Source organism: Ranitomeya imitator, chromosome 5 (assembly GCF_032444005.1).
Source record: "Ranitomeya imitator isolate aRanImi1 chromosome 5, aRanImi1.pri, whole genome shotgun sequence".
Lineage (NCBI taxonomy): Eukaryota > Metazoa > Chordata > Amphibia > Anura > Dendrobatidae > Ranitomeya > Ranitomeya imitator.
In genome coordinates this window covers 18,047,404-18,069,066 of record NC_091286.1, presented here as the reverse complement: position 1 = coordinate 18,069,066, position 21,663 = coordinate 18,047,404, and the positions used below count along the sequence as shown (strand labels likewise).

The window sequence follows — 21,663 nt, the reverse complement described above, 5'->3', positions numbered from 1 at the left end:
GTATCGCTGTGACAGTGTTGTGGGATTCCGTTAGTGGGGAGTATTTTGGATGCCCTCGTTGCCACGGATACGGTACCTGATAGGCTTTGTTCATGTTCTCTATGAATTCGAACTCCTGAGAGTTGGCGAGGATGCTCAGCAGACAGGGGCACATAATGCTGTGGAGAGAGGGGCACACGTGTCACACACTCACAGCTGATGGACTAACGCTACCATTTATCTACCTGTATAATACCGTGTATGAACACAGCCTAACATGAGACGCGCCCTCCCTGCTGCTCCTACTATTGCTGATAGAGTTAGTGCTTTGCTGTTCTGATACACAGCTCCAAATCCTCAGCACAGACCGAGAGTTACATGACGAAATGCTGTCTGTGCGCAGCCACCACTAGAGGGAGCTCTAGAGCTTATCGTATACTTATACTGTATAATGATCCCTTTTCCCCTTCTTCCAAGAGCCACAACTTTATTTTCTGTCCCCATTGCTGTATGAGGGCTCGTTTTTTGCAGGACTAGTTGTGGTTTTGAATGATGCCATTCATTTTACCAGGAAATGTAGTAAAAAAACGGAAAAAATCCAAATAATGTGAAATAGTGAAAAAAACAGACCAGAATTCCACCATTGTCTGTTTGAGATTTGTTTTTAACAACATGATTCTCCCGATCAGTACGAATCCGGTGATACCAAACTTGTATAGTTTTTTATTATATTAGGGTGTCACGGATCCCTACTCCGTGGTGTCACTTATTCATCACGTGCCTGTTCTCACACGTGACTTGGGGTTGTGCCTGCAAGGGTTAATCTATCTCCCCACTCTCAGTCCAGCATTCAACCTCTGTCCTATGCTGTAATGGGAGCATAAATCACACACCGACCCAGGCCACACACCCGCTCATACACGCTGCCACCACTCACCGAATACCCGGGCGATGAGTCCCGGAAATAATAATACTAATAAAAATATGTCTATCACTCAGAAGGCTCACACACCTTAGGCTATGGATTCTTTTAGAACATTCAAGGTTCAACTTGTTAAAGTTTTATACTTTAATAACAAAATGTTCAATGCTTACAATAAGAAAAGGTATAAAAATATGATAATAAAAAGACATACAACTTATGCAAACAGTATCAAAATAAACAGGAGAAACTTACAGAAATTATCTAACTGGTAGTTGCTTTCTGCTCCCTGAGGATAGGATGATGTAGATTGGATCACACCAGCTTCTCAGGCTGCCCCATCATGTGAACACCATTTTCTGTCTGCAACCTAAATTTATAACTTTGGTCTGGAGGTCAGGTTTCTAGACCGGCCCCTCAGGTCAATATCATAACTGCTGCCTGTTTGATTGGGCCACGGCCGCGCCCCCAATGAATATATTATTTTCTCTTGTGAAAAGGTTCTCAGGAATAGATTCCCTCAGGCCACAATTAGCATCTCCCCTCCAAGACCTAGGAAGTGCCAAATGTTACTTTTCTTCTTGGCCCTAGCTAGACCTCCTGGTGAGATATGGAGACACAATTTCTACTAGTCCCAAGGAAGTACCTATTAACACCTAGGTGCGACTTGCCTTCAGGACAGATGTTACATTATCACTAGTTACACATATAACCCTAGACATATGTCACTACACACATATAGATACATATTTCACCACATAGGGTCTTAAAAAAAATTCTGAACTTAAAAAAAATTTGTTTTATGTCACCGTATTATGAGAATTGTAACTTTATGATTTATCCAATTTTTTTCTACTTTCTTTTTGATTGCATGTTGTTGCCGAGAAGTTACGGGCAATTTTGGCAGTTTGATTTTTTCTTTGCAGCTGTTACATTACAATTTAAATATAATGCTATATTTTAGATCAGACTTATATGATTGTTTATTTTTTTAATTCCTTTGTTTTGAACATATTTTTTAGTTGTTAATATTTTTTTTTAAGTAAGCACATTTTATTTTTTTTTTTAAATTTTGACTTTATTTCTTAGTCCACTGTGAATTTGTGATCTTTTGATCACATGTACTATAAACTTGGCTTTCCAGGATCATCAGGATGTTGGTGGGAATCTTGGTAGGTTCCCTTTTATCAAGGCAAACCATGAGCCCTCCATGATCGCATCACAGGGGACTGATGGGTGCCAGAATGGATGCCCACCAGTATCATGCCGCTTAAATGCTACTGTCAAAGATTGACAAAAGCATTTAACTGGTTAAAAAGCTGTGATCGGGGCCAATTCATGCAGCTGCCGGCTTTATGTCACCAAACACCCATGTCTTCTCCAATGAGCTTATTCGGTGTCACAGAGTTGGAAAGGGTTAAAGCTGTATGCAATGAACTCAGGAGCTCCCTCTAGTGGTGTCTACAAGCCATGATGGCGCTAGTCACCTACATCATCATTGCAGGACGACCATAATATTATCTATCGGGTTTCTACGAAGTCACTTTTTGCAAAGAATTTGAGCAATCGCGTTATTTTTGTTCATTTTGGCCAAGAAATGTCTCCTACTGGTTCTCCTAACAGACGAACCCCAGGATACCAGACTCCAGCGGAGCATTTACTATCATTTTTTAGGCTCTGTGCGCTCCGGCCTATCACTGTCTATTGAATCCGGACTCTGCACTTTTTAATGGCTTTTTGGGGTCTCTGGATCTTGGTCGCCACCAATGTTACGGCAATTAAAGTATCTGAAAGCTACGCTTCGTTTGTAACAATGTATCGATCTATGGATACAATCATTGAGGCTTCGCAGGTTCTGTAACAGGTAAGCGCCACTTAGAGATGGACTTTTCTAGGAACCACAAGAATCGTTTTTAGGAGAGACTAGAAGGACAGGCTCTATGGATCCTACCTTGTCAGGAGCTTTGGGCATCTCACCCGATCATCCAGCACAGCTTCCCTCAGTGGGATAATGTCCATCACCTCCACCAGGTTAACGAAAGCCTTGGGAACCTGAGGAAGGGAAATCCAAAACAGTCAGCAGGTGAGACGCAACGTCGGGGTACGAGTCACAAAGAGACGGGAGTGGGAGACTCCACATGGAGATGCTAATGGCGACATCCATAGTAACATAGTAACATAGTTAGTAAGGCCGAAAAAAGACATTTGTCCATCCAGTTCAGCCTATATTCCATCATAATAAATCCCCAGATCTACATCCTTCTACAGAACCTAATAACTGTAAGATACAATATTGTTCTGCTCCAGGAAGACATCCAGGCCTCTCTTGAACCCCTCGACTGAGTTCGCCATCACCACCTCCTCAGGCAAGCAATTCCAGATTCTCACTGCCCTAACAGTAAAGAATCCTCTTCTATGTTGGTGGAAAAACCTTCTCTCCTCCAGACGCAAAGAATGCCCCCTTGTGCCCGTCACCCTCCTTGGTATAAACAGATCCTCAGCGAGATATTTGTATTGTCCCCTTATATACTTATACATGGTTATTAGATCGCCCCTCAGTCGTCTTTTTTCTAGACTAAATAATCCTAATTTCGCAAATCTATCTGGGTATTGTAGTTCTCCCATCCCCTTTATTAATTTTGTTGCCCTCCTTTGTACTCTCTCTAGTTCCATTATATCCTTCCTGAGCACCGGTGCCCAAAACTGGACACAGTACTCCATGTGCGGTCTAACTAGGGATTTGTACAGAGGCAGTATAATGCTCTCATCATGTGTATCCAGACCTCTTTTAATGCACCCCATGATCCTGTTTGCCTTGGCAGCTGCTGCCTGGCACTGGCTGCTCCAGGTAAGTTTATCATTAACTAGGATCCCCAAGTCCTTCTCCCTGTCAGATTTACCCAGTGGTTTCCCGTTCAGTGTGTAATGGTGATATTGATTCCTTCTTCCATTGTGTATAACCTTATATTTATCATTGTTAAACCTCATCTGCCACCTTTCAGCCCAAGAAATAGAAAATAGAAAAATCCATAGAAAAATCGTCTGCAAATTCTACATTTTTTTACTTTAAATTTTGCCGTCATTTCTATGTTTTTCCATTTCCGCTTTCCAACAGTCATAACCGTTTTATAGCGACTGCGCTATGGCAGCTTATTTTTTTTATGTTTATTTTTTAGTGGCACCAATTATTGGACTAAAAAAGAAAAGTAGAATTCTTCATGATGTCGAATTTTTTTAAAAAAAGCAGCATTTTTATGGTGATTAAAGCTTTTTGTTTTATTCAGAGTAATAAAAATATTTTTTTTGCTTTCTTTTTCTCCAGGTCAAAACAGTTATACCAAATTTTTATAAAAAAATGTTTTTGCTACTTAAAAAAAAAATCAATTAACATTTTAAACAAATACATTTGAATTGTGTCCCCGTTATCGAAATGTATAATTTTTCATTTTCGATGGCGTTTTGCTGGCTTTGAGGCTTTTTTCTTTCAGTGGTTGTAGTTTTCATTCTGTTTTGGGTACATATGAAAACATTTTTTTTAATTCTCTTTTTATTCCATCTTTTAACCAGAAAAACAGAGATTCTGATTTCTTTTTATAGCTTTAACTACAAAAGTTGAATGACTCCCGCTGGGGTGATTTTCCATTTTTGCACTTTTGTTTTTTTCCTCACTTTTTTTTATTGAGCTACAACTTTTTTTGTTTTTCAGTCCCCATGGCCAAACGGGGGCTTGTTTTTTGTAGGACGAGTTTTGCTTTTGAATGACACCATTTATTTCATCATTTGATGTACTGAAAAGCGGGAAAAAAAGTTCAAATGCGGTAAAATAGCAAAAAAAAAAAGCCAGTCCACAATCTTTTTTTGGGGTAAAAGTGACCTAAAAAACTGATTCTCTAGGTCAGTATGATTACAGCGATACCAAACATGCATTTTTTTTTTATTTAACTTGTAAAAGAAAAATCGAAAATCTGCAAAAAAAAAAAATATTTTGCTTGTGTTGCCATTTTCCGAGTGCCGCAACAGTTTTAATTTTCAGGTGATGGGGCTGTGTGAGGATTTATTTATTTCCCAAAAGCTGCGATCTGTGGCAACAATTGGTTATTTCCCCTGCAGCGCCAACACTACCAACACTAGAAATGCGGCATTGCGCCGTTGTCTTTGACATCCGCAAGCATCCTGTGTAATGTTATTTCTAGCCTGAATACTGCTGTGCTGACCGACCTGATCATGCAGTATATCCAGAGCCCTCCGGATGTTGTTGATGTACGTCGCTGCTGAGAACACGTTCTGGAGGGGAAACGAGAAAGACGTCCACATTAGATGAGAGAAAAAAAAAAAAGGGGAATTAATCAGCACTAGGAGAATCGCTCTACTGACTGTTTCCATAGAAATAAAATTATGTCCTGTATGTATAAAATTAAAGAAATGTTCAACTTCTCTGTAACTGAAGCTGAAAAATGGTCAATGGCTCCTCATTACTAATGCAAAGTGATCACTGCTTCTTCCCTCTAACATTTACCATCAAGGTTCCTATACACCATCCTCTCCACCCTTTTCTTTCCGCTCCAGACCCCTCTGTCCTCACCAAACACCTCTGTCCCCTCCAGACCCCTCTGTCCACCCAGATTCCAATGCCCCCTCACACACCCTTCTGTCCTTCCCAGACCCCTCTATCCTCTCCAGACCTCTTTGTCCCCTCCTGACTCCACTGGCCCCTTCAGATCCCTTTGTCCTTTCCAGACTCTGTTTACTCCAGACACCTCTGTCCCCCCAAACTCTACTGTCCTCTCAGACTCCTCTGTCCTCCTCCAGACCCTGCTTGTCCCTCTGTCCCCTCCAGACCCCTCTGTTTAGTCCAGACTTCTTTGTCCTCTCTCCATACCCTTTTTTTACCAGACTCCTCTATCCCTCCCAGACTCCTCTGTCCCGCCACACCTCTCTGTCCTCTCCAGACCCCTCTGCCCTCCTCTAGACCCCTCTGTCCCCTTTCAGACCTTGCTTGCTTCTCATGACCCATTTGTACCCTCCAGACCCCTCTGTTTACTCCAGACTTCTCTGTCCTCCCCAGAACCCTCTGCCCCCTCTCCATACCATATCTTTTCCAGACTCCTCTATTTCCCCCAGACTCCTCTGTCCTCCCACACCTCTCTGTCCTCTCCAGACCCCTCTGCCCTCCTTTAGACCCCTCTGTCCCCTTTCAGACTTTGCTTGCCTCTCATGACCCATTTGTACCCTCCAGACTTCTCTGCCCTCTCCACAACCCTCTGCCCCCTCTCCATATCTTTTCCAGACTCCTCTATTCCCCCCAGACTCCTTTGTCCCCCCACACCTCTCTGTCCTCTCCAGACCCCTTTGTCCTCTCCTGATTCCTTTGTTGCCTCATGACTCCTATATTTACTCCAGACTTCTCTGTCCTCTCCAGAACCCTCTGCCCTCTCTCCATACCCTATCTTCTCCAGACTCCTCTATTCCCTTCAGACTCTTCTGTCCCCCTCCAGGACCCTTCGTCCCCCCAGACCCCTCTCTCCTCTAGACTCCTCTGTTCTCCTCCTCTTCAGACTCCACTTTCACCTCCCAGACTCCTCTATCCCCTCCAGTCCTCTTCATCTCCTCTCGTGACCTATATCCCTCCAGAATCCGTTGGCTCCCCAGGCCATTCTGTTCCCTACAAACTAGAGGATCGCACATTAACGTTCAACAAGTCCGACCCTTCTGTTCCCTGATGTCGTCTTTTGGATGAGAGCCGGGAGGCCCCCATACACTATAGATGGTCGACCAGACCCACTGAGCTCTAGTTTTAGAGGAACCAAAGGGATTCAATCAATCAATTTAGGAGCCACAAGTATATAAAATATCTAAATCGTTTTCCTCTAACATCTCCAGATTTCATGAGGTCAAACAGAAAGGATTTATAATGGCGGCTACAGAACTGTATCCTTCAAGTCTATATTCATGCAGGAATTCTGGAGCTCTGACGCCTTTCAAGGTGTGAAATGTCGGACATCATCTATTGCTCATTGTTCCACCCTGCCGACCTGCACCCTTATGTTCAGCATTAAGCCGGATTGGGTGTTCTCCAACATTGTGACTTACGCTGTCGGTACAGGAGGCGCACAGGTCATTGGCTCCAACGAAAACTGTGATCACTTTCCAGTCCTCCTTTATTCTGATTCTCTGCAAAACATTAAAGATTATTTTACTTCTTCTTCCTCCTCCTCCTCATCTCATAGTTATTGCTTTTGCAAATTCAATTTTAGCCCCTTTTTCTGGGCAAACCGTTTACGGGTAATTCCACCCGAAAGCTAAAGATACCATCTTGACAACTGTTCACAGGACTCTGCCGTAAATGTGCAGGTCTCTAGTGAGGTTAGGCTATAAAGGGTCACTCTAGACTCCAAAAATGATGACTGATCCACTAGATCAGTGCTGGGACCTCCTCCGATCACTAGAACGCCGGATCTTTTCTTGCTCCTGTACTTTCATCATCAATCACATAGTGTATGGAGTGGAGGTGCGCATGCGCGACCTGCGCTCCTTCCAGTAGAGGCTATGCACAGCCCCATTTTCGGAATAAATTGGGGTCCCAGTTTTCCTTCCTCCCCAGTGATCAGTAAGTTATCTCCTGTCCAATAGATAGGGGATAACTTTCAATATCAGGGAGACCTCCTGGCCGCCATATTGTGGACACAAACCCCTTATTCTGGCGAACCATGCAGATCTAACAATCATCATCAATCCTGTGGACAAGTGTTCATTTTTGGTGTTTTGAGAACCCCTGTAATGGTGAAAAGTTACTCCAAATTATTTCTTAGAAGAAAAAAAAAGTCGTTATTGAGGGGTGGACGCTCCTGCTTCTTGATGGTTTCTCTAGATCACATGTTTATATACAGGGGCTTCTCACAAAACTTTAGGATGATATTCTAATTTAGCGAGAAGCACTTGTAATTCAGAGGGGTGGGGGTTTAGGGAGTAATGGCCATAAAGTTTCTATGGAGTTGCCCTTTAACACTCATTTTATGCCCAAGATACACATGGCACTTATCTCTGAGATCATGTAGTAGCGCACCTTGTCTGATTTCATCTGGTCCACCAGTGCCTGTGCCTGCGCGGGCATATCCCTGCAAAGCAACAAGACATTTTACGGTGAAGATAATAGTGAAGATATATTCTTAGCTCCCCCTCTGGGCGGACCCCGCTGCTCTATTCATTTTAATGAGCGGCTTGTAATACTCTATGTCGCCTCTAGTGGCCGCTAAGCTCTACCGGTGATACCGGCTGATCGTCAGCAGATCGGGGTATTCTGGAGAAGGGTCGCACTTGGACTTTGGTTACTCAGGTCAAGGGTCTAGTTTGCTGCCCCGGCCCAGTGACGGTCACTTGTGTTCCTTTTTTCCCAGTAGTGAGTCGATGGTGGTATGTAATGAGAAGTAATGACACCTGTTGGACTCGTAATGGATGCAATAGTTATTTTATTACAGGTTGTAAAATGTATATATGTATTTATCTGGGGTATATATCAGCCTGCAGCGGAGCAAAGACCAGGACTATATAGGAAATACTCCGGCGACCAGAGGCATCCGGACAGGAAGAGCTGCCATGTATAGCAAATGTTTTTAGCGCCGGACCAATATGGGTTCAATGGGTTTGTGTACAAGCAGTCATCGAGCAGGTGACCGGAGACTCATTTAAAGCAACAGTCCACCCAGTACACGTCCACCCTGGCTGGTGACTATGTGGGCAGGCTCGCGGGGGCTTACAGTCCAGGATACCGAGCCCCCCGTCACTCCATGTGGTCTCAGCCACACATACTTCACAACTGTGAGATCTAATGGCCAAAACATTGCAGAAAAAATGCAAAATATTGAAAAATATGGAACAAAATGAATATTTCTCTGCCAATGGCGCAAAGTATCAATCTGTTGATCTGGCACTTGCTTATTATGATACGTACAGATAATGCCGTTTGCTGTGAGCGATACATAGGGCATAAGTGAGCCATTCTGTAACTTCTGCAATTGTAAAATATAAATAAGTTCTTACAAAGCTTTGGCCCCGGGGACGGCTCTGTTGAGGAATGCATTGTGGGAGCCACTGTTCCCAGTATCTATTGAGTATCCAGTAAGAAAGGGGTTAAACTCCTTCAGAATATCTGTAGAAGAGAGAAGAACATGGAGGTTAGACATGTGTCATTGTAACAAATATTCAAAGTGCCCTAAAGATAAGTATGATATAACCCTCCCACATTCTGCACCCCCCAAATGTCAGAGGTCAGGACCGCGGTGATCAGGTTATGGCTGGCATGGCTACTATTATTTAAGGAGTTGTTATTGTGAGACAACCGGTCACTATTTTTTCAATGCAAATTGCATACTATTAAATAAATCTCTTGGACCTGATGAGGCTGGCATGTTTACTTAGAATCTGTATCAAATTGGCTTTATAATCCTAATATAAAGATGAGCATTTTATGAGTCCAGATACAGAAAGAGAGAGCTCAGAAGTCCAAGAGCAGTCTCCGTTAGACAGTCTGATTGACTGCTGCAGCTTGTACTTAGCAGACTGAGATCCTAGCAGCAACAGGGAGGAGGACACTGAGAAACAGTCCTTTCCAGGTGTTTTCCATTCTTCCCATTTTGGTTTGCCCTTTCATATTCTAGATGGGGCTTTATATAGTGTGGTGAAATATGTGTATATATATATATATATATATATATATATATATATAATTGTCTAAGGGTTTTTCCGTCTGTCTGTCTGTCTGTCCTGGAAATCCCGCGTCTCTGATTGGTCGAGGCCGCCAGGCCTCGACCAATCAGCGACGGGCACAGCGACGATGATGTCATAAAGGACGTAGACATCCCACGTCTCTGATTGGTCGAGGCCGCCAGGCAACGGGCACAGCGACGATGATGTCATAAAGGACATAGAAATCCCACGTTTCTGATTCAGCGACGGGCCTCAGTATCGACGTAGATGTCATAATGGTTGCCATGGCAACGATATACTACGGGGACATGCATATTCTAGAATACCCAATGCGTTAGGCCTGGCGGCCTCGACCAATCAGAGACGGGCACAGCATGGCGACGATGATGTCATAAAGGTTGCCTCGACCAATCAGCGACGGGCACAGTCTGCCGCGAATTCGCCTCGACCAATCTGCGACGGGCACAGTATCGACGTAGATGTCATAATGGTTGCCATGGCGATGATGATGTCATAAAGGTTGCCTCGACCAATCAGCAACAGGCACAGTCTGCTGCGAATTCTGGAATCATCATTGTCCATATACTACGGGGACATGCATATTCTAGAATACCCGATGCGTTAGGCCTGGCGGCCTCGACCAATCAGAGACGGGCACAGCATGGCGACGATGATGTCATAAAGGTTGCCTCGACCAATCAGCAACGGGCACAGTCTGCCGCGAATTCTGGAATCATCATTGTCCATATACTACGGGGACATGCATATTCTAGAATACCCGATGCGTTAGAATCGGGCCTCGACCAATCAGCGATGGGCACAGCGACGATGATGTCATAAAGGACGTAGACATCCCGCGTCTCTGATTGGTCGAGGCCGCCAGGTCTCGACCAATCAGCGACGGGCACAGTATCGACGTAGATGTCATAATGGTTGCCATGGCGATGATGATGTCATAAAGGTTGCCTCAACCAATCAGCAACGGGCACAGTCTGCCGCGAATTCTGGAATCATCATTGTCCATATACTACGGGGACATGCATATTCTAGAATACCCGATGCGTTAGAATCGGGCCTCGACCAATCAGGCACAGTATCGACGTAGAAATCCCGCGTCTCTGATTGGTCGAGGCCGCCAGGCCTCGACCAATCAGCGATGGGCACAGCGACGATGATGTCATAAAGGACGTAGACATCCCGCGTCTCTGATTGGTCGAGGCCGCCAGGTCTCGACCAATCAGCAACGGGCACAGTGACGATGATGTCATAATGGTTGCCATGGCGATGATGATGTCATAAAGGTTGCCTCGACCAATCAGCGACGGGCACAGTCTGCCGCGAATTCTGGAATCATCATTGTCCATATACTACAGGGACATGCATATTCTAGAATACCCGATGCGTTAGAATCGGGCCACAATCTAGTATATATATATATATCTATATATATAATTGTCTAAGGGTTTTTCCGTCTGTCTGTCCTGGAAATCCCGCGTCTCTGATTGGTCGAGGCCGCCAGGCCTCGACCAATCAGCGACGGGCACAGTATCGACGTAGAAATCCCGCGTCTCTGATTGGTCGAGGCCACCAGGCCTCGACCAATCAGCGACGGGCACAGCGACGATGATGTCATAAAGGACATAGAAATCCCACGTTTCTGATTCAGCGATGGGCACAGTATCGACGTAGATGTCATAATGGTTGCCATGGCGACGATGATGTCATAAAGGTTGCCTCGACCAATCAGCGACGGGCACAGTCTGCCGCGAATTCTGGAATCATCATTGTCCATATACTACGAGGACATGCATACTCTAGAATACCGGATGCGTTAGAATCGGGCCACAATCTAGTATATATATATATATATATATGTGCAGTGATCTATGTATAGGTATTGTGTTCTAGTAACATCTGTCCTGAAGGCTGCATGTCTCACCCAGGTGTTAATATGTATTTTCCTGAGACAAGCAGACTTCTGTCTCCAATCTCACCAGGGGTTCTAGCTAGGACCAAGAAGAAACGGTAACACTTGACACCTCCTAGCTCTTGGAAGAGAGATGTCAATTATGGCCTGATAGTATCTCTGTGAGAACGTTTACACAAAGGATCTCAAGAGAAAATAATATATTCATTGGTAGCACGGCTGTGGTCCAATCAAAAACAAGCAATTATGATATTAACCTGAGCGGCTGGTCTAGAAATCTGACCTCCAGACCAAAGCTCTAAATTAGACCTGTATACCTAGAATCGTGTTCACATGTGAGGGCAGCCTGAGACGCTGATGTATTCTACCAACTCCATATTCACCCCCCTCAGGGAGCAGAAAGCAAACTATCAAGTTAGATGATTTCTGTAAGTTTTCTCCTGTTTATGTTATACTGTTTTGCATAAGTTGTATGTCTTTTTATTATCATATTTTTATACCTTTTTCTTACTGAAAGCACTGAACCTCTTTGTATTAAAGTATAAACTTTAACAAGTAGAACCTTGAATGTTCTAAAAGAATCCATAGCCTAAGGTGTGTGAGCCTTATGAGTGGTAGACAATATTATTATTAATATTTCCGGGACTCATCGCCTGTGTATTCGGTGAGTGGTGGCAGCTTGTATGAGTGGGTGTGTGGCCTGGGTCGGTGTGTGATTTATGCTCCCATTACAGCATAGGACAGAGGTTGAATGCTGGACTGAGAGTGATGAGATAGATTAACCCTTGCAGGCACAACCCAAAATCGTATGCTGAGAGTGGGCACGTGAAGAATTAGTGACACCACGGAGTGGGGATCCGTGACATATAGTATCCCTTCTCTGCATTTCGTTGCTGGCTATATTTCCTGGTGGATGTACATTTAGGAGTTCCAGCTCTTTATCTTAGGGGTTTACCTTACTGGGTTATCTCCAGTGTTACCCTTGTAGTATGTTGCTTTTCTTTCGTTTCTTTTCCTTTTACTACTGTTAGGTTATTGGGTGGTATTTTGTGTTCCTTTATTTTTGGCACTCCTTAACCTTCACTGTTTCACATTATTTGAATGTGTCATCATGGGTTCTTGTACCTCTCCTCACACTTTCCTTTCCCCTTGTTAGGGCCTATGTTGATGCCTCTCCTCTGGTTCCCCAGGCAGTACGATAAACCACTCAATGGCCTTTTAGGGAGCCAGGTCCAAGGTGGTGATTTTAAGTTGTGCGGCCATGGACTTTCTAGTCTGTCTAGGGATCGGTTGGGTGTAGGTGCGGCGTTTCATAACGATTATACAGCCATTCTGACTTGGATGCTTAAACTGAATACACCAGTATCATCAGGTCCAATCGATCTGTTTAGTAATAAATGCAGTTTAAATTGCGAAGCCTGATGACAGATCCGCTTTAATGTCATCAGTTACAGATTACTGTCCTTCACTTACTCGGTAAGGTGGTGACTAGGTCAAGAGACGAATCCCCTCCAATGCTGAAACACATAAAAAATGCACGTTGTTATATTCCTGACATTACATTCTGTGTCAATCACTGAATGGAGGTATTTAGTTCTTCTTAAAATATTAATTCTGGAAAAATGAAGCCCTCTAAATGTGTACAGAGGTAGTACAGGTCTCATTTCATCTATACCGAAGTATTCCTATCAAAATCCTCCTCCATCCCGACTGGATCGCCAAATTTCACTGGAAGGTGATAAACGTGTTCACTAAAACTGATGCACCCTATGGCGTTACTAATAAATACTGATGATTGCCTGATGCCGTGATTACATGTGTGTTATTATTTTTCTTAATTGCTTTACCTCCATGATAACCCGCGATATTGTTTGATTACATCCAAGACGTCATTGGGATTGGAGGCAATGCCATTGCCGGCCTGCAATATATTATCAGACACATATACTGTATTAATAGTTGGGACATATCTCTGGTCTCTGCCTTGTGAATTGGGCCCTATAAGTGTGTACCGAGAGAGGTTCCTGGAGTATACTATGGACCAGTGCACAGTGCACACTTGGCCTTAATTTGGCCATTTTCGACCTCTACTCTGATTTTCTGTTGCAGCCGGACATCACTTCAGCGGCCGCCATCCTCGCCCCTGGCGTCTCCTGGGCCCCTCTGTCTCTTCCTAGGCTTCATGCCGTGTCATGATATGCATCATGCCGTGACAGAGGCGTCCAGGAGATGACAGGACGTCGTAATGTCCACGTACAACAGGAAATCGAAGGTCATAACTGGACACAGTGAAACTTTTTGCTCATCTCCACTTTATGTGTATTAAATTTACTATACAATTCCTTCCAATTTCTTACCGTCAGAGAATCGCCAAGAGCTGCGACCACGTTAATGTCTGCTGGCCGAAGTCTGTGGACTGGAAAGAGACGAGAAATCATCGTTAATCTCCATCCGTACGGAAGCAATGACGCTGATAGGAGCCGATCAATAGCAAAGAGAAGTGTAGCCGAAGAGTGACGCTGCGATTACAGGGGTCGGGGTTTACCTGAGGTGGGCTTCACAGGAGATGCGCTCAGGTCTGAACACGTTAATTTGCTTCCTTGCACCTAAAACACATAATAAATATCCACGGGACAGATCATCAATATCAGATCAGTGTGGGTCCAATACCCGGCACCCCCACTAACCAGCTGACTGGAAAGGTCATCAATATATTTTGACAGCAGTACTAAGCAGTGTAACTGTGAATTCAGCACTGGCGTGAAATAAAACTCTTAGTAGAAAGCAGCAGCACAGAGGAAATTGTAATCAGTACTGCACATTGTAGCAGCACTTGTAACTGAGGAGGAATATAAAACACTTACTAAAAATCAGAAGAATGGAGGACATTATGCAGCAGTAGTAAGCAGTGTATCTGTGAATCCAGCTCGGTAGGGAGCTAATCACTGATTAGCACAATCTACGTGTGTCGCTGTCTACTTCTGCCTTTCACTCTGCTTCTTTCACCTCCTCCCTTCTCCATAGACCTCAGTAGGCAGCTGTAATCTGATTAATCAGTGAGCCAGCAGTCCGTCATGTTTTGATCCAAACAGATTTTCAAACTGAATCATCAGATCAGGAGGCAGGGTGAGGAGAAGAGGCTCATAAGTGGAGAAGGAAGCTGATTTTTATGATGACATTGATTACAAAGTTCATGTGCAACTGATTTATGCACAGTTTGTCCTAGCTCTAGAGAATAATTGCTCTGTGCTTGTAATGTGGAGGAAAATGTATGACCGAAGCCTTGGGGGTGCACGGAAATAGACGTCAGACTCCCTATAATCACAGTGTGATACTCACCGGGTCAGGAGTAATGGTGGGATAAGCATAGTTACTGTTTTTCACAGTCTTCACAAAAGGATCATCCTAGAAAAAATACAATATTAGATGATTCTTCACTCAGTAGTTTTCAGGTTTCTATAAAATCGTAAGAAAAAAAAACCAAAAAAAAACCCAGCAGTTCCAAGACGGAACCTGAGAAGTTACATAAAAATTTCTTCGACTGCGACTCATTAATAAATGTTCAATAATCCCACCTCCGAGGGGCAGAAAATACCGATGTCCTCGTCCAGACCTTGGTTATCCGTCTTCTGTCCTACAGGTTCAAACTAAGAGAAAGAAAGAAATGTATTCACTTAGAGAAGGATCTTATGGAACGGTGGACGTCCGTCTGTAGACGACCAGGAAAATGTCTACAAAACAATCCTGAACATATTGAGTCAGAGCCACAAAGAGGAGGGAATGGAGAAAGGGTGGGAGTAACACCTGAGTGGGGCTGGTTCATGTCATGTATCCCCCAATAATCCAGCTGAGACCACGGTGCCAGGGTCAGCCCCTCCTGATTCCTGGTAGTAAGAACAAAAATAAATTCATTGTGAAGTTACCATGTTTTTCCACAAAGCTCGTGCACCCTGAGCGTGAGCCTTCTGTCCAAAATGGAAGCAATCAGGAGCCATGTAGGATCTGTCAGGAAACCCTTCCTACACACAACACAAAGGTAAGGGTTAAAGTCACAGTTTTAATCCAAAAAATATTTCAAAAAGTGGGGCAGACAATTATTAAATTTGTACAGGAGGAGGAGGAGGTGAGCTGTGACATCACCTTCTGTGAATGGTGGATTCTGTGTTATCTACTGTATATAGAGGTGTTATCAGTCATTGTACAGGAGGAGGTGAGCTGTGACATCACCTATTGTGAATGGTGGATCCTGTGTCATCTACTGTATATAGAGGTGTTATCAGTCATTGTACAGGAGGAGGTGAGCTGTGACATCACCTATTGTGAATGGTGGATCCTGTGTTATCTACTGTATATAGAGGTGTTATCAGTCATTGTACAGGAGGAGGAGGTGAGCTGTGACATCATCTATTGTGAATGGTGGATCCTGTGTTATCTACTGTATATAGAGGTGTTATCAGTCATTGTACAGGAGGAGGAGGTGAGCTCTGACATCACCTATTGTGAATGGTGGATCCTGTGTTATCTACTGTATATAGAGGTGTTATCAGTCATTGTACAGGAGGAGGAGGTGAGCTGTGACATCACCTATTGTGAATGGTGGATCCTGTGTTATCTACTGTATATAGAGGTGTTATCAGTCATTGTACAGGAGGAGGAGGTGAGCTGTGACATCACCTATTGTGAATGGTGGATCCTGTGTTATCTACTGTATATAGAGGTGTTATCAGTCATTGTACAGGAGGAGGAGGTGAGCTGTGACATCATCTATTGTGAATGGTGGATCCTGTGTTATCTACTATGTAGAGGTGTTATCAGTCATTGTACAGGAGGAGGAGGTGAGCTCTGACATCACCTATTGTGAATGGTGGATCCTGTGTTATCTACTGTATATAGAGGTGTTATCAGTCATTGTACAGGAGGAGGAGGTGAGCTGTGACATCACCTATTGTGAATGGTGGATCCTGTGTTATCTACTGTATATAGAGGTGTTATCAGTCATTGTATAGGAGGAGGAGGTGAGCTGTGACATCACCTATTGTGAATGGTGGATCCTGTGTTATCTACTATATAGAGGTGTTATCAGTCATTGTACAGGAGGAGGAGGTGAGCTGTGACATCACCTATTGTGAATGGTGGATCCTGTGTTATAATAATAATAATAATAATCTTTATTTTTACATAGGGCTAACATATTCCGCAGCGCTTTACAGTTTGCACACATTATCATCACTGTCCCCATTGGGGCTCACAATCTAAATTCCCTATCAGTATGTCTTTGGAATGTGGGAGGAAACCCACGCAAACACGGAGAGAACATACAAACTCTTTGCAGATGTTGTCCTGGGTGGGATTTGAACCCAGGACTCCAGCGCTGCAAGGCTGCAGTGCTAACCACTGCGCCACCGTGCTGCCCTGTGTTATGTGTTATCTACTATATAGAGGTGTTATCAGTCATTGTACAGGAGGAGGAGGTGAGCTGTGACATCACCTATTGTGAATGGTGGATCCTGTGTTATCTGCTATATATAATAATATATAATAATAATAATTTTATTTATATAACGCCAACATATTCCGCAGCGCTTTACAAATTATAGAGGGGACTTGTACAGACAATAGACATTACAGCATAACAGAAATCACAGTTCAAAATAGATACCAGGAGGAATGAGGGCCCTGCTCGCAAGCTACAAACTATGAGGAAAAGGGGAGACACGAGAGGTGGATATAGAGGTGTTATCAGTCATTGTACAGGAGGAGGAGTTGAGCTGTGACATCACCTATTGTGAATGGTGGATCCCGTGTTATCTACTGTATATAGAGGTGTTATCAGTCATTGTACAGCAGGAGGAGGTGAGCTGTGACATCACCTATTGTGAATGGTGGATCCTGTGTTATCTACTATATAGAGGTGTTATCAGTCATTATACAGGAGGAAGTGAGCTGTGACATCACCTATTCTGAATGGTGGATCCTGTGTAATTTACTGTATATAGAGGTGTTGTCAGTCATTATACATGAGGAGGAGGAGGTGAGCTGTGACATCACCTATTGTGAATGGTGGATCCTGTGTTATCTACTGTATATAGAGGTGTTATCAGTCATTGTACAGGAGGAGGAGGTGAGCTATAACATCATCTATTGGCAATGAAACAATTGAAAAATCTATTTGTACAGAAAAGGGGGTGTGAGTTTTAATCGTCAATGTGAAAAATGCCAGACTGATGATTTTGTTTTAAATAAAGGTATTAATATGAATAATTGAAAGAGAAAAACATTATCAGAAATGTAATTCCCTCCCTATAGAAACCCTATGGAAACCATATGCTTTGGCAATGCTAACATGTACTTAGTCCTGCCAATAAAGCTCATTTGAATTTGAATTTGAATTTGAAACCCAACCAATAGCTGATGTCCTGCTGTCACGTTCTGACCTCCTCGCTCCCCAGAGTCTGATCACGTGTGTGGACTTTTCCGTTCACTTACTTCATTTCTCGGTATCACAAGATTCTCCAAGAACGGCTGAATGACAACGGTGAAATCTTCTTTGGTGTCGTACCGTCCGCTCTCCACCAGCTGGCGAGTTTGATCCTGGAAAGAATTGAATTCTATAGATGATGTTTTCTTATATTCCGCAGTGTTCCCTCTGGACTCGGGGCTGTCGCTGCTGGTGTCGCTGTCAGAGGCGACACTTTCCAGGATTACTTACTTGGTATTGCTTGTTGAATAGTTTAAGAGTTGAGATCTCAGTAGATCCTTCTGGGTTGTTGACCACACAACTGCACAGGGCGCTGCGGGAAGACATATAGATTTCAATCAAACATCCTTATTTTTCTTATTATATTAGAGTGGGGGGTAGCACTCCCCCAATAGATGGCTCATGTTATGCGAGGGGCCAAGACAACCTGGAGCTTCAAGTTACTCCTTGGTACATAGAAATCTGTTGACGTCTTTAGTTCTTTAGAAGAATTTTGTGAAAGGGTGAGAAGAAAAATTATTTTTTTCTTTTTATACATTATTTGCAACGCTGGCCTGGCAACACAATTTTCCAGGTCAGCACAAAAAAACAAACTTCTATTGTTTTCCTCTTATTTAATTGGGGGAAAAAATAGGAAAAAATTCCGGTAAATAAAAAATGTTGCCACTTTCTAAAACCCGTCACTAATTTATTTTTCTGTCATTTATTTTGTTTGCATGGCGAGCTGGTGATTTTACTGATATTATAAGATGTCTTGATCTCCTTTTCATTTAATTTTTTTTAAGGTGGTTTAGCGACTGAAAAACAGCAATTGCGTCATTTTGATTCTTATTTCTCTTTCTAGCTTTTAGATTTTATTTTAAATTTTGGTAGATTGGACTTTTTTTTGGATGTGACAATTCCAAACATGTTGAAATTTTTAATTTATTTTCTGGAAAAAGGAGGCTGATTAGATTTTTTTATTTATTTTATATTTTTTTAAAAATGCATTTTTTTTTTTGTTTTATTTGATCTCTTGTTCTATATATTACAGTATTGACAGAAATGACACAGGCTGGACTTCACAGGAAGAGGAAGATAGCAGCCACAAGGGCATTACAGGAAGCTGTTGGGATCCAGGGAGGGTCTATCGGGGAATGTTGTGGGGTCCGACCTCTTGAGCACCAAAAAGCAACCCCTTCACCACCTTTGTCTGACAGATTGCTGGGGTCCTAAGGTGCTGGGTATAGGCCAATACACCATGTAAAACCCTGTAAAAGCCCAGAAAACAGGACTTTAACATCTAACTTCTGACTTTTTGCAATCTTCCAGTTGGTCGTTACATCTCCGGGTTCTTCCATAGGTTAACCATTAATGATCAGAAAACGTTTGTAAATAGCTGAGGTCTCGATATCTGGTCTCCTTCAGGTCAGGGTTTTCAGAGATGACATTGAACAATGGTATCCACCAGTGATTAGCTCTGGTGCTGATAAGGAGCCATAATTATGATCGCATCTGAGTCCGGTCCTTTCTCACACTTTGACCCCCCGATACTGATGTATTTGCACATGAACCTGGATGATTTATAGATTTATATATGGAATTTATTGTATTTTCGTGCCAGTGGTCGGACGTACATTGGTCAGACAGCTTTCTCTCTCCTGACGCCTCCATACACATGCATGGTCAGATCAAGAGAGGAGTAAGTCACTGCCATATGGCCCTGGCGGCAGCTTATCTCCTGGGAGAAGAACAGGACGAGCATTGAAACTCAACAAGCCCAACAGGTGATGTCGGGGGAGAGTTGAGCGGCCCCTATGCACATTAAATGGTTTTCCGGTCAAGCCAAAGTTGGTGGACTCATCCCATTTTTGTGTATGGGGAATTTAGACATAAGGGGATACTTTAGCCCATGATGAACTTTCTTTGATGGCAGGTACCCAACTGAGCTATACACATTGGGCATCGTAGACGTCTATTCTCTGTGATGGGTTCAGTGCTATGCTTCTAAAAATCTGATTCCCAGGTATCAGATTCTAAGACATTCAATGGTAAGACCCCCGTAAACATTAGACTACAGTGAGGGAAACCCACTGATATTAGTGGGATCATCTGGCAGTCTAATGTTTATGGAGGACTCCCGAGTCTCCCTGTATAGTTGATGTCAGGGAAAAGAAGTAGCCATCAAGTCCGATGTCTGACACTTTCACTGTCCGGCAAATAAGCAGCTGCCAGAGGTGTCTGGAAGGGACAGAGGTGGTTGGAGGCGTCAGCGAGGTCTGGAGGTGAAGGACAAAAGGATCTGAAGGAGGATAGAGGGGATGTAAGAGTCTAGAGAAGATACAAACTTGGAGGAGTCTGGAAAGAACAGAGGAGTCTGGAAAGGACAGAGGTGGTTGGAGGTGTCAGCGGGGTGTGGAGGTGAAGGACAAAAGGATCTGAAGGAGGATAGAGGGGATGTAAGAGTCTAGAGAAGTTAAAAGAATTTGGAGGAGTCTGGAAAGAACAGAGGAGTCCGGAAGGGACAAAAGAGTCTGGAGGGAACCCAGGGGTCTGGAGGAAACCCAGGGGTCTGGACTGGACATTGATCCGGGGGGGCAGGCGAATCTGGAGGGGACAGAGTGGTCTGGAGGGGACAATGGAGTCTGGATAGGACACAGGAGTCTGAAGGAGACAGAAAACAGGAGGAGATAGAGGGGATCTGGAAGGGACAGGGAGGGTCTGGGGGTGAACAGATGAGACTGGAGGGTACAGAGGATTCTGGAGAGGACAGAGTCGTCTAGAGGGGACAGAGGGGTTTGGAAAGTACCCAGGGGTCTGAAAAAAGACAGAGGACTCTAGAGTGGACACAGGGGTCTGGAAGGGACAAGGGGGTCTCTAGGGGATAGAATGGTCTGGGTGGCGACAGTGGAGTCTAGAAGGGACACAGGGGTCTAGAAGGCACAGAAGTATCTGGAAGAGTCAGAGGAGTCTGGAGGGGACAGAAAAGTCTGGAGGGGACCCAGAGGTCTGAAGGGTCTGGAGGGGAATAGGGGTCTAGAGGGAACATGAAAGGACAGAGTCATCTGGGAGAGGATACAGAGGAGTCTGGAGGGGACAGAGCAGTCTGGAGGAGAAGAGGAATCTGGAGGAGATAGGAGTCCGAAGGGGACCGAGGGGTCTGCAGAGGACAGAGAACGTCTGGAAGGGACAAAGGGATCTGGGGAGGGAGGACAGAGGAGACTGAAGGGTACAGAAGAGTTTGGAGCGAACAGAGGGGTCTGGAGAGTACAGGAGTCTGGCAGCATTCCCCTGATAGAGAACACAGAAGTGCTTGGCCGATGTGTATTCGGGAGTCGGAAAGATTGATTATTCTGTCAAATGCCTTTCGATGAGGTTGACCAATCTGGAGAACGTTTCCCCTTTTTTCCCCAAGTATAACTGGGATCATAGACTTCATAAGACTGACCTCATGAGTTGCTCTGGGCAGTGGGTTTCCTTAATATCGTAGAGTTCTTTCAAGGGCAAAATGTCCAACATTGTCACCATATTGACAAACATTCTTGGGACCTGCGTCAAAATAAAAAAAGTTATGGACCAAAAATGCAATAAAAACTTATCAGCTTAATATGCTGTCGTTCTCCTTCCTTCCCCCCCTCTTCCTTCATTCCCATATACTGTATGCTTCTTCACTTA

The 21,663-nt window shown here is 43.8% G+C and overlaps 1 protein-coding gene across 1 annotated transcript in view; it reads right to left on the bottom strand.

The window, feature by feature from the left end:
- PLB1 (phospholipase B1) overlaps positions 1 to 21,663 on the bottom strand; it is a 126,319-nt gene that overhangs the window by 42,209 nt on the left and 62,447 nt on the right. The window contains exons 24-39 of the mRNA XM_069768351.1: positions 21,437 to 21,537; positions 18,241 to 18,322; positions 18,018 to 18,122; positions 15,455 to 15,550; positions 15,107 to 15,178; positions 14,871 to 14,936; positions 14,077 to 14,137; positions 13,889 to 13,947; positions 13,379 to 13,452; positions 13,005 to 13,048; positions 8,939 to 9,047; positions 7,965 to 8,016; positions 6,992 to 7,072; positions 5,120 to 5,185; positions 2,853 to 2,953; positions 77 to 158 (exon numbers count right to left, since the gene is read on the bottom strand). Coding sequence (XP_069624452.1) covers positions 77 to 158; positions 2,853 to 2,953; positions 5,120 to 5,185; positions 6,992 to 7,072; positions 7,965 to 8,016; positions 8,939 to 9,047; positions 13,005 to 13,048; positions 13,379 to 13,452; positions 13,889 to 13,947; positions 14,077 to 14,137; positions 14,871 to 14,936; positions 15,107 to 15,178; positions 15,455 to 15,550; positions 18,018 to 18,122; positions 18,241 to 18,322; positions 21,437 to 21,537 — 1,251 coding nt within the window. The remainder of the gene's footprint in view (positions 1 to 76; positions 159 to 2,852; positions 2,954 to 5,119; positions 5,186 to 6,991; positions 7,073 to 7,964; positions 8,017 to 8,938; positions 9,048 to 13,004; positions 13,049 to 13,378; positions 13,453 to 13,888; positions 13,948 to 14,076; positions 14,138 to 14,870; positions 14,937 to 15,106; positions 15,179 to 15,454; positions 15,551 to 18,017; positions 18,123 to 18,240; positions 18,323 to 21,436; positions 21,538 to 21,663) is intronic.